Below are 14856 nucleotides of genomic sequence, written 5' to 3'. Positions count from 1 at the left end.
AGTGCACTGCCAAGTTAATGACCTCCATTAACAGGCTTAAAATGATAATTTTTCAAAAACTGGATTCACAACACATTTTTCAAAAACATATTTACAGGGAATATACGGAGATCTACAGGCACTATTAAATAACAACATGGAAAACAACACTTTTGTTAACATTGATGTTACCTCTCTGTCTAGCTGAGATGACGTCGTGGTAATCACACCTGTAGACGGATGCATGAAAAATACGGTGGGGGATGCTGGCAGCTGCTCAAGGATGGAGTACTTGAGCTGCGTGTGCAACGTGCCGGGTTCATCTTTGTCCGTTGCAAACACCTGTCCCACAGTGCAACCTACATATTAAAAAAATCCTCTTTAATTCCAAAACTTTTACATTTTCAACTTTCCCTTTATATCATTCCTTTCCATCTACTTCGAAAATATTTTGGAACACTTACTTATATAGAAGAGTAATAACAGATTCTATAATAATAATAAAGTAATAGTTCGAGGGTTTCTATATAAAGTATCCCCTCCCTTTAAATATCCCAGCACCCAAACATTGGAATTCAGTGACCATATCCATATTTACTCTGTTTAATGTATAATTTTACAAGTGTTGATAATATTCCTTCATGGTCTTTGTACTTCTAGACTAAAGAGTTCTAATTATTCTTTAACTTTTTTCTATTTGAAAGCTTGTACTTAAGTTGATCACACGGGTTTTCTCCGAAAATTCTTGGTTTAGTTAGATCTTTCTAGAGGAAGACTGAAAAACTGCATTCTGTCTCCAGCTAAAACGGTCCTTCCTCACGAGATGAGAAAACACTTATATTATTCTCAGTGACCTTTATGATTATTCCCAGAATACTGTCAATCAATCACTACAAAGCATCAGCAAATCTCTTCAAGGTTAAGACTTCAGTCGCTCAAATGCTTACTCTTTTTGGAGCACGTTCTGTTATAAGTATTCGTTTTATCTAACACAGGGAGGCAAAGTAACACTTATTGAGTAATTCCTATTTTTCAGACACTGTGCTTGGCATTCCATGTGTATTATGCTGCATTTAATCTTCATGACAAACTTGCATATTGATACCCCATGTTACAGATAAAGAAACTAAGGCTTGTCAAAAAATGTTTTTAAAAAAAATATATCTTTATTGATTTCAGAGAGAGGAAAGGAGAGGGAGAGAGAGATAGAAACATCAATGATGAGAGAGTCATTGATCGAGCCCGCAACCCGGGCATGTGCCCCGACCGGGAATTGAACCCCGATCTCCTGGGTCTTAGGTCCACGCTCAACCGCTGAGCCACGCCCAGCCGGGCTTGTCAAAAATTTTCAAAATTGCCCAGGGTCACAGTGCACAGCCAGCTAGTAAAAGGCAGAGTAAAATTCCACCAGAGCAGCCTGATGAGTGAGTCCCTTTTCCTCACTGCCTCCCAATGGCATAGGAAAACTGAATTTTTCAATTGAAACACCAAGCTGCCAAACATTGTTAAAACGGGTAGCTACTCACCAATTCTTGAATGTTCAGCAACTGTGAAAATGAAAGTTTCACTTGTAAAAATTGGGTAATTATCATTTTCATCCTCAATTTTGATTACTAGGGGAAGTGGAAATTCTGGATTATATCCATCTGGAGTTGTTGCAAAGGCAACGAGCTGTGAAGAGGGTAAAATAAGAAGAAAGACAAAAATAATCTCTCAAAATATGGTTCAAACTAGTGTTGGCTTTAAGTCGTACAGTTCAGCGTTGCAGTGTGAGGTTTGCCATTTGTTATTGTGTCTGGATGTGGGCATAACCTTAATGCCACAAAAGGTGGTTAATTCCATGATGTAGTCTAGCATTTTATGTTTAAATTTGTATAACATAATAATATAGATAATTTTGGTTTCCTCACTATTGCTGTATCGCTGTTCAAAAGTGTAATGGTTTTTATTATTTTCCCAAAACAGTCTTAAAAATTATTATATTTTTTTTTGTTTGAAAGTTTCAGGTGCATTAATTTTAAATACAATTTTCTGCATCTTTTAAACTTTGGATCCTTAGGATTCCAAATTTCCCATGTGCAATTAGCTTAGATATTGTCTTATTTTCTACTAATTAATGACTTTAGGTATATTGATGGTTATATTTAGATAATTGTCTTCATACAAACTTTTAGAGTTAAAAAGCAGGAGTCAGAAATAGAACAAATGAATGGTTGTAAATTGTGTGTGGAATACAATCTGTTTCTTTTGATTTCATAATATTTATTTCAATTCTTTTTCCTCAGAACTATCATAGAAAGAACAGAATAACACAGGTATTTAGATGGCCATATTGTAGCAATTCTATCCCTAAATATGTAATTCTAACTATAAATGTCTATTCAGTTAATTTGGTCTATTGGTGAATAATTAATTAATCAAAAATAGATATAAAATAATTTAAACTAAATGACCAGGCCCTGGTGGAAAATCAATACATTAGGTTAAATTCTTACATTATCACTTATCATTCCACCATGGGAAGTTACCCAGTTAATGAAATGACTGAATAATCTTAGTTCAGCACTGCCCATAGTCCTTACTTACTCACCACAAGTTAATTTTCTCCCACTGCAAAGGTACTGAAGCCTAATTCTAAACCCCACTTACCTCCCATCTCTCTCTCTACCATAAAGAGACTCACAGATCTTTTCTTTCAACTAAATAAATGGTTTTGAAGTGGTACTCTTTTATCTTTTTGAAAAACTAACCAACAAAAAACCACAAACAGTCAAACTATGATACCAAGAACTTTCTAATAGAATTTATAAAATTCTTTTTGCCTCAAGCCAAGTATATGCTATCAGATGCCTCAGTGACAAACTCATAAAACAGAAAAGGGCAAATGAATTGAGAGTAAGAAACAAACTAGCCAAGTTTAATAATTACTAATATAATATGTAAACTTTAGACTTTACCTCAAAAGAGTCATACTGCTCACGATCTACAGGACCAGTACAAAACAGCTTTCCAGTATTTCTCTCTACATAAAATAAATTCAAGGGTGCTTGGTCAACTCCAGGGCCTCTTATAGAATAGTATATAGTGTAGTTTTGTGCTGTATCAGATTCGACCTAGAGGGTAGATGTTATATACATGAGACAAATTTTTATTCAGCAAAACTTTCATCTATATATTTATACAATCACATTGCCATTTTTATTGAAATTATTATTATTATGTATGAATAAAAAGCAACGAGAGAATAAGGACATCTGATAATTGAGAAATTTCAAGAGCAAGGCGTGAAGAAAATAATGTAGTAGCATCTTACTTTTCCAGAATAACTAAGGAATACCTTAAAGGCTAAATGATACCTGTGTGGACCAAACATCTAAGGCTTTTCCTGTCCTAGAAAACAAAGTATTCTGAGCATGAAAAATTATCTTGTTGTCATTTTTTTTTAAAGAAATTGAATTTTTATTTTATAGAGGGGGTTGGCAAATGTAGGTTTACAGTTGTAAGACAAATGAATAATACAATAATTCATAAATAATAATACAAGAATAAATGCTGTTTTGCATACTCACAACTGTAATCTACATTTACCAACCCTGTATGATATATTTGAGATATTGCATTTAAAATGTTCTGCCTGCATGGTAAAAACTTAGCAATTATTTTCCTTAATTAGTTTTTGTTATTTGTCAGCATCTTCTTTATTATAGGAGCTGAGTTTGTGTGTTGGGGGGAGAGGCGTGGATAATGGGAATAATAATGGCATAATGTCCAGGCAAGTGTAATATTCTGGTACTTGATTCAAAAGCAAGTTTCTTCCAAGTTGTTTCCCACCTCTTGGTGAGATCTTGACGATACATCAGGATGATTAACACAGTTATTTTCTAAGAACTTCTTCCTCAACTTTAATGTGCTATTGTCTTCACTGCATTGAATTTGTGGGTGGAATGTAAAGGAGGGTTCTCTCCCACCATTTCAAAAATGAGGGAAAAGAAACCCAAGTCATGGATTGAGTGGTAGTGGGCACTGATGGTGGAAGAAGGCAAAGAGATTTGTTAAGGTTTCCACTAAATGTTTTTTAAAAAGAAAGAAAGGGGGAGAGAGAAAATGTGGATCCAGTACGATTTAAGCTGTGGACTTAGGAATAAGCAATAGAAAGATGTAAAGATGTATGTGTCTTTCCCCTTCACGACGTTTGGCCTTTTATCAGCAATTTTCACCCTTTTTAATGGAAGATGATGTTTGGGAGTTTTCTAGACTATACCCAGGCCTTATGATACCCTTGTTGGCATGAAAATTCATTAAGGAGCCATGAGTTTGAGAGTGTTAGATGTGTTTTACAGTTTTATTAATGGCTTTTGCATGAAAGTACATGTAGGTATAAAAAAGTACATGTAAGTATAAAGATATCTATATATGCCTATGTACTTAAACATATGGTATACATACTCATTCATTCATATAGCCATACACCATTATCTTGTAAATACTTCATTGTCCAAATTAAAAAAAAAAAAAAAGGTAGAAACCATAGACCTTCACAAGGGAAAGAAAGTAAGTTGTACCTGTTGAAGAAAAAATGGGAAAGGACCCAAGGAATTCTCCATCATTGAGCAAGGAATTGGAGCCCATCTTCTCTTGGCTCGTCTTAGAACTTTTTCTTTAGAATGACTTTGCTTTAGTACCTCAATTTAGAAAAAGAAATAAAGTCAACGATCATTTTATTCTCAAACATTAGAATATTAACACATCTTTCTCCTCTCATGAGGATTAGCTGGGGAGGTGTATGACCGTGATAGTGCTTGAAAATAAAATGAAACATCAACACCGCAGAAAGATAATGAAGAAATAACTGCCCTAACTGTTATCACGAAGCAGTCCTCTTGAGCAAATAACTTGATGGGCATATGGAGGAAAGAGAGATGAAATTTTAAGTCTAGAAGCAAAACTGGAAAAAAAAAAAAAAATGACTTTTGCCACATTGCCATGCAAAAACATGGAAGGAGAGATGTGAGAGAAAAATAAGTAGACTATATGCCCCTCTAAGTTTAGTATAAGCATCTTCCACTCACCAACAACTAGGAAGAGCCAGGGAACCCACAGAGAGATCTCTGTCGAAGGAGGAGAGAAACGTGGTGACCACTCTCAAACTGGCACAGTGAGTAATGGCCAGTGGTTGAACAGAAGTCACTTTTGTCTTGGGTGTCACAATGTAATAAGCATGGGTGAGGTCCAAACCTGAACCTAAAATAGTCATCTACTTCCTAAAATTACAAATTATGCTGTCTAAGATAACATGACGCCTTCAGATACAGAGTTTCAACACTTGTTTTTAAAAATCTGTTCTACAGTAAAGATCAAAAGATGCTCCTCTGTGTCTAATCTCAAGCTCTTACACTGTAGCGTATCTCAAGTTGTCTTTTTATGTCCCAAAGGAAAAGGAATTACAACCTCTAATTAACCTACGTTGCACAATCCCTTCCATTTAAACACATGAAATTGTATCGTGGTTTTCATTCTACTTCAAGCTAAACTATCCTATATCCTTTCTGATTCCACATCTTCCCTGGTAATGTTAGTTACACCTGAAGAAAATACTTCATTATACTTCATTTTGTAGTTTGGTATACCTTTGTTTCATGCTCTAAAAGCACATGTATTTTCTTTTCTTCATGGTTCTCAGTGTTGGAAAGTGATATGGTAAAATTTCTCTTCTCAGAGGAAAAAAGAACAGCATTTATTGTGTAGACTGAACCATCTTCTAAAATTTGGAAATCAGGGTCACTTGAATGAATTAGATTTGCAGACTTAAAGCACTCCTTCAGGTTAACTGTAAAAAAAAAATACACACAGCAATCGTTTGTAAGGTAAAATATACCAATATATAGTTTTAATAATAATATATGAATGGGGGGGCAAAACTTAAAATTAACTACACTGACACTTGTGAATGTTTCATTTTGAAAAGACGATATGAAATTCTATGATCAAGTTGTGCTAAACACAAATAACACATACATCACTTCTAATACCTGTACTACATCCTTTTAAAGAAGAGACATTTGTCTTGAACTAAAGGCATGCAAACACCATTGTTTGAATATTTAAACCAACTCCAAAAAAAGTTTTTCTTTATTAACTGAAATGAGTACATTTGAAGTAAGTTATATAAAATCTAGAAAATTAAAATGGGCAGTTATTGAATTAAGATAGTATTGAACTATTTATGCCTATTATTAAATAATCATCATTTTCTATATTCTCATTGGTCTGATTTTCTTACATAGTTGAGTTATGTAAAAAAAAATAATTACTGAAAAAACAGTATGTAAAAGTCAATGTCAGTAAGATACCAAAATGTTTTAGGACAAAAATCTAAAAACAATACAATTAAACTTAAGAAACAGTTTCAATACTATTTCTCAATTTCACAGAAACATGTTAAAACATACACCATATCCTTCAATTAATGTAAATATTAACAATTTTGTAACTCAAAGTAGACATTTTGTCTATTTCCTATAATCATGTTTTTCAATAAAAAAAAACAATATTCTTTTCATTGGACTGATACCATATGCATTATAAATGATAATGTACTATATTAGTTCTAACTCTTAGTTTCAGTGCAGTTACCCCTCCAAAAGTTGCACTAATTTTACAAGATCATAAAAATTAGGATTTTACACATTTTGGCATATTTAACATAATCCTTACCTCTTCCAACAAATTTTTCAGCTTCTAGTTCAGAGGGAACATGTAGTGTCACTTGTTTGCAGGCATCACAGGCAAATGTTAATATCTAAAAAATCAATTCATTATGCATTAAAAAATACTTTTAATGTACATATAGTTTCTATAAATTGTAAATTTGTATAACTATAAATCAGTTTATATAATGAACAAAATAACATAAAAAATTACATTGGAGTTAAAAAAATCAGAAAAAAATTTATCGAGGAGAATAAAATAATAAACTAAGAGTCATGGCTCACTCCTTCACAGAGAAGGTAAACTCAGAGAATTCCTTACCTTCTCGGGCCTCGTCTCCTATTCTATAAAATAAAGTCAACAGTAGTTTCCCAAACTGAGTAGGCACATTGAGGAACCAATAACAAGCTATGCAAGAGAGCACTGAAACCATTAGGAAGGCAGCACAGGTGTGTAAACAGAAAAGAGAAACAAAAACAAGTTTAATGAGCCAGCAACATGTTTCAATTGTCAAGTGACCAAATGAGCTGTGGTACCAAATCAATAATAGCCTAAATAAAACCCCAGTGCTTTTAAAGAGTAGCATTAACTCATTGTTGTCGAGTGATTTGGAAAGTATTTATGTAATACCTCACGGGAACAAGTGCATGACTTTGAAATACAAACTTATTTTGAAGGCGCATCTTCTCATAAATGAGAGTTAAGGTCATTTCAGAAAATATTTTACTTAATTTTTTAAAATGAGTTAGTGATTTATGGTGAACCAATTCCAATTCAATATATATTTGAACACACTGGAATTTAATTCTGTTCCCTCTGAAATTTTACAACGGATGCTTCTGAAAGATTCACAATTTTTCTTCTATGGTTTGACCAAATGCAAGATAGGTAAAACTAACATTTACATCACTACTTACAAAGTCTATAAACATAAATTAAAATCAGCAAAATCTGGATTAAAAAAACTGACTTCCAATACACATTAAAGAACCGTTATCTAATTTTAATTACATATGAAGAATCAGGTAAAGCAGGACTTATATTTCATTTGGAAACAGGGGATGGACACAATGAAGAGAGTGTATTTGAACTGAAAATTAAAAGATGAGAGGAATTGTCACTGGCTGCATAGTCGAGAGAAAACAGTAGAGCCCAATGACTGAGATTCCAGCTCAAGGTGACTGAAAGCGTACATCCACTTACTCAGTCAACCAACACTTAGGGGTTGCTTACTAGGTGCTAGGCAGTGTTCAAAGGCTACAGCAATGAACAAAGCAAAGTCCTTGACCTCATGGAGATGACATTATGATGAAAGACAAAAAATAATACACAAATGCACGAAGGTCACATAATGCCAAAAGATAACTGTTATGAGAAAAATAAGACAGGGAGAGAGGTGACAAAGGGAAGGCCAGAAGCTTGAATGAAATGAGGAAGCAAACCAGTTCACCAATGGAAGAGTCTTCCAGGTGGACAAAACCAGAACACAGGCCCTGGAAGGGGACTGTACCTGTGTCGGAGAGGAACAAAGTGAAGGTCATCATCATAGTAGAGCACAGTGAGGGAAGAGTGATAAGAGACAATATTAAAGAGACAATCAGGGGCATATCACGTAGGGTCTAAAAGGCCATACGAAGGAGTGCAGACTTTATTCTGAGTGCACAGAGAAGTAGCATCAGAGTTAGAAGATTCAGAAAAGCATAATCTGACAAGCATTTATACAGAATCATTCTGGTGGCTAATAGACTAGGAAGGAAACAAGTTTGGAAGCTATAGGAGGAATCTAAGAGGGTGGATGGCAACTTGGACTAAGGTAAAAACAGGGGAAAAGGCAAGAATGAATTAAGACAATACTTTGGTAAGTGTCCTACGCATCCATTCCTTCATGCATTCAGCAAATATTTATTGAATCTCTACTATGTGTCAGACACAGAGAAATAAATGATCTTCACTAAACACTCAATTCAAGAGTAAGGCATATTTGCAATTTCAGTCAAGTAGGGTAAATGCTATAATAGGGAAGTCCAGGGTGCTGTGGGAGAGCAGAGAAACTAGCTTCGTGTAAGGCCCCGATAAGGTCTCCTGAAGAGTGGCTACGAGTTATCCATGTCAAGAAGAGGCAGAGTTTAAATGTTCCAAACAGAGAAATGGCATAGGCAAAGGCTCAGAGACAGGCCTGAACGTGAAAATCCAGAATAGCTGATGCGTACAGCACGAGAGGAACAGAAGATTAACATGTATTCAGAAAAGTAGGTGTGGAATAGCATGAACAAAATATATGGATCTTATTTCCTAAAGACAGTAAGACAAAGATTTGTTTTAAGCAAATAAATTACATAAGAAGCTTTCGATCTGAATAAGACAAGTCTGACTAGTGTGAAGAATGGATCAGAGGAACAATTTCTATTTCCAATAATGGCAGCTAGGTCATTCAGACAAACCCCCCATGTCAAAATTGAAAATAACCAATACTTTTGTGTGTTTGTAGACATCCTAAAACATCTAGTAAGGAATTGCTAGGCAAAAACAAGATGAAGCAGGGACACAGAGTAGTAACCAGAAATGACTTCTGATCTGAAAAGATTTTACTCTGGTTTTTTTAATTTGCTAGAAAAGAATGAAATAAAAACACAGGTCCACCTTAGATCTAATACAAAAGTTGCCCACATTAACCAGGGGCTCAAGGGCAAAGCCTTCATTGTAGGGGTAAACTGGCCCTCGCATGGATCTGTGACACACATTCATCACTTGCTTGGTCTAGGAACCTCACGCCAGTAATTAACATAAGGCTGGCATGTGATCAACACCATAGATGCTGAAAGACAGTCGATCAAATTCAATAACCATTCTTAGATTTTTCTTAAAAGGCTCCAAAATAGGAATCGATAACTACTTCTTCAATATGGTTTTTATATTGCATTATAATCACAATATCAATGGGAAAGCACAAATGGTAGCCACGCTATATCAGAAAGAAGGCAGACTTTCCAAAGTCGTTATTTACAGTTAACATTACATTAAAGGATACCAGGCAAGAGGATGGCATATGAATTGGAAAAGGAGAAGTAAAATAAATCTCTATTTGCATTTGATATGACTATTTGCCTGGAAAACCCCAGCAAATCAACCAACAAATTGCTATAATACAACAAGAGAATTTCAGTAAAAGAGCAGCAATAACAATTAAAATATAGAAATCATTAGTATTCATACACATAAATAAAACCAGTTAAATAATGTAATGGAAGAGAAGAAATCATTTTCAAAAGCAATAAAATAGAATCCCAGGGAGTAAACTTAACAAGAAACATGTAAAACATATTTGAGAAAAAATCTGAAAATATTTCTGAAGGGTGCAGAAGTAGACTTGCACAAAGATATATCTTTATTTTGAAAAGGAAAATAAACAACATAAATATATCAATTTTTACTGTTATAAATTGTATGGTCCTAAAAAAATCCCAACAGTATTTTTTCTGGAACTAGACAAGCTGATTTAAAAGGTCATAAGAAAATATCGATAATTAAGAATAGACTGGAAAATTATGAAAAAGAAAACAATGAAAAGATATTAGCCCTACCACATATTGAAAGATCCTATAAAAAGTCTCAATAATAAAAATAAAGCAATGTGGAAACTGAAAGATGTTAAATGGATACAAATTGGAAAGGAAGATAAAACAGGTTCAATTTGCATTTGATGTAACTGTATGCAGTTCTTAATGGTAGTAACTTTTTGTTTTCATTCACCAACTATCTACGAGAGTTTCTATTTCTTCACATTCTTGCCTACACAGTATGCTGTCAGACTTTTGGATGTTTGCCCAATAAGAAATGACTGATCAACGTAGTTTTAAATTCTTCTTTTCTTACTATGAATGAGGCTGAAATACTTGTATGGGCTGTTTTTATTACTTTATGGGAATTTTTCATGTCCATGCTCATGTCCATGTTGATTTAGAAGAGCACTTTATATATTAGATTAACTTTTGAAAATATGATCTGAAAAAAAAAATTTCCACTTTGTCAGTTGCCTTTTACTTTAATATAGTTTTCTTCCATGGACAAGTGTGTTTGTGTCTGTGTGTTTTAATATAATTGATTTTCTCAATTTTAATAAGTGGCTTCTGAAATGTGAGCCATAAATAGGTCTTCTTGACTCCAAATTTAAATAGAAATTTATCATGTTTTCTTCTATTATCTGTATGTTGTCAGATGCTATAGTTAAATCTTTCACCAGTTTGGAATTTTCTGTGGTGTTCTGCATGAGGTATGGATTCAACTTTATTTTTGGCCAAATGACTGACTAGATTAAGTACTGTGGTCTCATATGATATATACATACTATAGTATAACATATATGTATATATCTCCTCAATGGTGTGATATGCTATCATAAAAAAGCTTTCTATCTAGTCATATCCAACATGTATGGGGGGGAGAGGGAGCTGGTGATGCCTACCAAAATACAAAGTTATTTATACTTTTTTCTGGTCATCTCATTTCTTGTAATCTATTCTATTATACACCTTCCATATATGAAATAACATATAAAGGTTTATTCGTTGTGACATTATTTGTAATAGCAAATAGCAAGTAACAGCAGAGGTGATGGATAGCAATAAAGAGACCCATGAGATATTTCTGGATGTAGATTTAATGGGACTGAATGACGGATTAAGGGAGGGGAACAGTGAGGAAGGAAAAACAAACAGATTCTTGACTTTTTACATGAGGAACAAGGTGTATCTTAGTGTCATTTACTGAAATATAGGACACTAGAAGAAAAGCAACATTGTTTGGGAAGATAAATGTTGTATCTCACATCATGGTAGGGAGAGAGATATAAAGGCCTATTGTTCAATGAAGACATCCAAATTAGCAAAATAAATTTAGTATATGTAGACACCTGTATAACATTTTAGGGGCAAGACCTAGAATAGGGAGTCTGATTCTGAGCAGCCAGGAAAGAAAAGAGGAGTGAATTTCAAGAACAAAGACACAATCTACAAAGTGGAATTGTACAAGGAGTGATTTGGATTTAGCAAGCAAGATGTCTAATGATTTCAGAGAGAGAAGCTTCATAGGTGTTTAGACAGAAGCCAGAGTTCAAGTAGTTAAGACACGTGTGAGGTGAGGCAATATTTGGAAGTGGAGAGAAGCTGACTTGTGGAACGGTGAAGGAATCCTTGGGTGCACTGGGAACATGAAATGTCAAGGGTATCCTCCAAAGTCATGCTTCTTTAAAAATATCTTCTACTCAAATAGTCTTTTTTTTTTTTTTTTTTTAATATATCTTTATTGATTTCAGAGAGAGGAAACAAGAGGGAGAGAGAGAGACAGAACCATCAATGATAAGAGAGTCATCGATCAAGCCCACAGCCGGGCATGTGCCCTGACCGGGAATCGAACCCTGATCGCCTGGATCCCAGGTAGACACTCAACCACTGAGCCACACCCAGCCGGGCTCAAATAGTCTTTCTGCATCTATTCCACTTGAGGCTCACAACCACACCAACCAACTGAGGCTGGCAGAGCTCTCCTGAGGTATGTCCAAGATCATAAGAACCACTGAAGGGCCTCACACCAGGCCTTCCTTCCAATTTAAATGTAGCAGAAAGAGGGGTGCAACCAACCTCGTGCTCTTTATCTCTCCACCCCACTTCTGGCCAATCCTGCTTTGAAGCTAAGGGAGGTCATAAATGGGAGTTATGCAATTTCTTTATTCACTTATAACCACTTCCTTCTAAAAAGGATCTGAGCCTTGGATGGTATGGTTCAGTGCTTACAGCGTCAGCCTGAGAAGGGAAGGGCAGGTTTGATTCCCCATCAAGGGCCGGTACCTGAGTTGCACCTTCCACCCCTGGCCCTGGCCCTGGCCAGCCCTCGTGGGAGGCAACCAATCCATGTGTCTCTCTCTCTGTCTCTGCCCCCCTTCACCCTTCCCTTCCACTCTCTCTAAAAAAAAAAAAAATAGCAATTGAAAAAAATGTCCTCAGGTGAGGAGTTATTAAAAATAAAAAGATCTGAGATGAACACAGAAAGCTCTGTGAGCAAGTATATGCAAAGCAATGCTATTTATTGCTTGTGACTAATCACTCCTTTTTCTTCAAAGAACAATGACCAGTGGGGTAAACAGAGGTGGCAACTTTATTAGAAATCTAACCAAAATTCATTCCTTTGTCATCGACTATATATTTTGGGACCGTTAATCATTCCATTCGTGGTTTCCAAAGTTGTAAAGGGCTGTGCACCTGGCCTTTTCTATGTTATTCGTGCGCCCCAGGAATTTGGTTAAGGGTTTAGAGTCCACAGAGCTCTAAAGACGTTCTAATAATAGTAACAACTACAATTTCATTACTTAAAATTTTGAGGAATTCGCTTTAAGATAAGAGCGACAGAGAAGGGGAAATTATTTGAGTATTTCAGCCCCCCAGTTCCACCACTCCCAGGAGGAATCTTCCCACTGTCTGCCTGGCTCGTCTCCTGTCCTTCAGGTTTGACTCGACACCCAGCGCCTGAGTCTGCGCGTCAAAGGCCACCGGCGGCCCGAGCCCTCTCGGATCCGGTCTGTTTAACGCTTCTCCAACCAGGAGACCCAGGAAGCCCAGCGGATCCCAAACTCCCCCAGGGGCTGCTCCCTCGCGCGGGGTTTCTGTGCCTTCCGGTGCCCCCGTGAGGTCCCAGCCTCTCCTGCCGGGAAGGGGAGCTGTCCCGCCCCAAAGGCCCCTGCCTTCCGCTCCGGCTCTGGGTGGAGAGGGTCTTGGCTCCTGCGGTTTTTTAAGTGGTAAAGAAGCAGGAGGGCGGGGGGCAGAAGAATCCAGATGCCTCCGGGGAGAAGAGATCTGGCTGATCCTTTTCTCCAAAAGTAAAAGGAAGGTAACCTGGCAGGGTGACCAAAATTTAAAAGAAAAAGAAACTACAAAGGCTCACCTAGAGCCCGCCCAACTACCGAGTACAGGAGCAAAGGGTCAAGCCCGCGCGCGCGCACACACGCGCGCACACACGCGCGCGCGCACACGAGCGCACACGCGCACACACACGAGCGCACACGCGCACACACACGAGCGCACACACGCACACGCGCACACGCGCACACACACAGTCGCCTTCAAGGCGCGTAGCCCTCTCAGACCCGAGGGCCTCGCTCACGTCGCGTCCGCCCCGAGGGCCACCCCGCAGCCGCCCGAGCGCGCACCGAGGCCGGAGCGGCTGGCGGGAGGCGCAGGAGCGGCGCTGGCGCGGCACCGCCCGCTGGCGCCCGGAGGCCACGCTTTCGGATGGGCGTCTGCAGCGCGCGCCTCTCCGCTCCCCGCCAGCGCCGATAACATCGGCGGGAGACACCCTTCCCCTCCCCTGCGGGATCGGGCGCCCAGGTCGCCGTCCTCCCTCGGTCCGCCCTCCCCCCACCGCAGCCAACTCCACGGTTCAGCCGCGCCTCGCCCACCACCCCTACCCACCCCTGCTCCCAAAGCGAACCCCGTGCCCCCAGTCCATGGCAGCCCCCGCTCGGGAGCCGGTGGCCCGGGCGGCCACTCACCGTGAGGGTCAGGAGGAGCTGCCGGCAGAGGGCTCCGCTCCGGGAGCGCGAGCCCGGCGCCGCGGCCATGGGAGCGCTCGGGGCAGGGCGCGGGCGCGGACGGCGGCGGCCGGCGGGGAGGGCTCGGCGGGCTGGAGGGGCGGCGGCGGTGCGGGGCTGGCGGTGCGGGGCTGGCGGTGCGGGGCTGGCGGCCCGGTGCGGGGAGAGATGCTTTTCTTCTCGGGTTCTCCGAAGCGTCTGCTTCTCACTCAAGGGGCTTTTCCTTTGACCGAGGGTGGGGCTCCAGACGCGTCCGAAACACACCGACCGGCCCCTCCTTTGTGCTTTCTTAAGTCTTCATTTCTTTGAGAGCTCAGCAGGTGGGAACTCCCTCAGGCCGCCACCCTTTCACCTGCGCTCGGTGCTTCTCAGCGGCCGACGTCACCTATATGCCCGTCGGCCCCCCGCCCCGGTCCGCCTGGAGGATTAGCCGGTCGCCCTGCCCAGCAGGAGCCGTGACTCTACAAAGACTCACTCCCGGGGCGCGCGGGCCGCGGGAAAGGGCGCGGGTCCGAGCTCGCTCCGGCCCTGGCTCCGCCTCTGGGACGGCTCCTGGCCCTGCCCTGGGGTCAGCCAGAGGCCCGCGGAGA

General features: G+C 39.1%; 1 protein-coding gene across 2 annotated transcripts in view; it reads right to left on the bottom strand.

The window, feature by feature from the left end:
- The window catches only part of DSC2 (desmocollin 2), a 30908-nt gene extending 16052 nt beyond the window's left edge, over positions 1–14856 (bottom strand). For both annotated transcript variants that reach the window (XM_081150367.1, XM_081150366.1), the window contains exons 1-7: positions 14228–14856; positions 6694–6778; positions 5607–5806; positions 4542–4661; positions 2937–3092; positions 1506–1650; positions 172–338 (exon numbers count right to left, since the gene is read on the bottom strand). In XM_081150367.1, coding sequence (XP_081006493.1) covers positions 172–338; positions 1506–1650; positions 2937–3092; positions 4542–4661; positions 5607–5806; positions 6694–6778; positions 14228–14296 — 942 coding nt within the window. In that variant the 5' untranslated portion in view covers positions 14297–14856. The remainder of the gene's footprint in view (positions 1–171; positions 339–1505; positions 1651–2936; positions 3093–4541; positions 4662–5606; positions 5807–6693; positions 6779–14227) is intronic.

This window comes from Miniopterus schreibersii (assembly GCF_964146895.1).
Source record: "Miniopterus schreibersii genome assembly, chromosome: 10".
NCBI classification, from domain to species: domain Eukaryota; kingdom Metazoa; phylum Chordata; class Mammalia; order Chiroptera; family Miniopteridae; genus Miniopterus; species Miniopterus schreibersii.
Note: the sequence above shows the minus strand (reverse complement) of the source record. Positions and strands in the feature narration are given on the sequence as shown.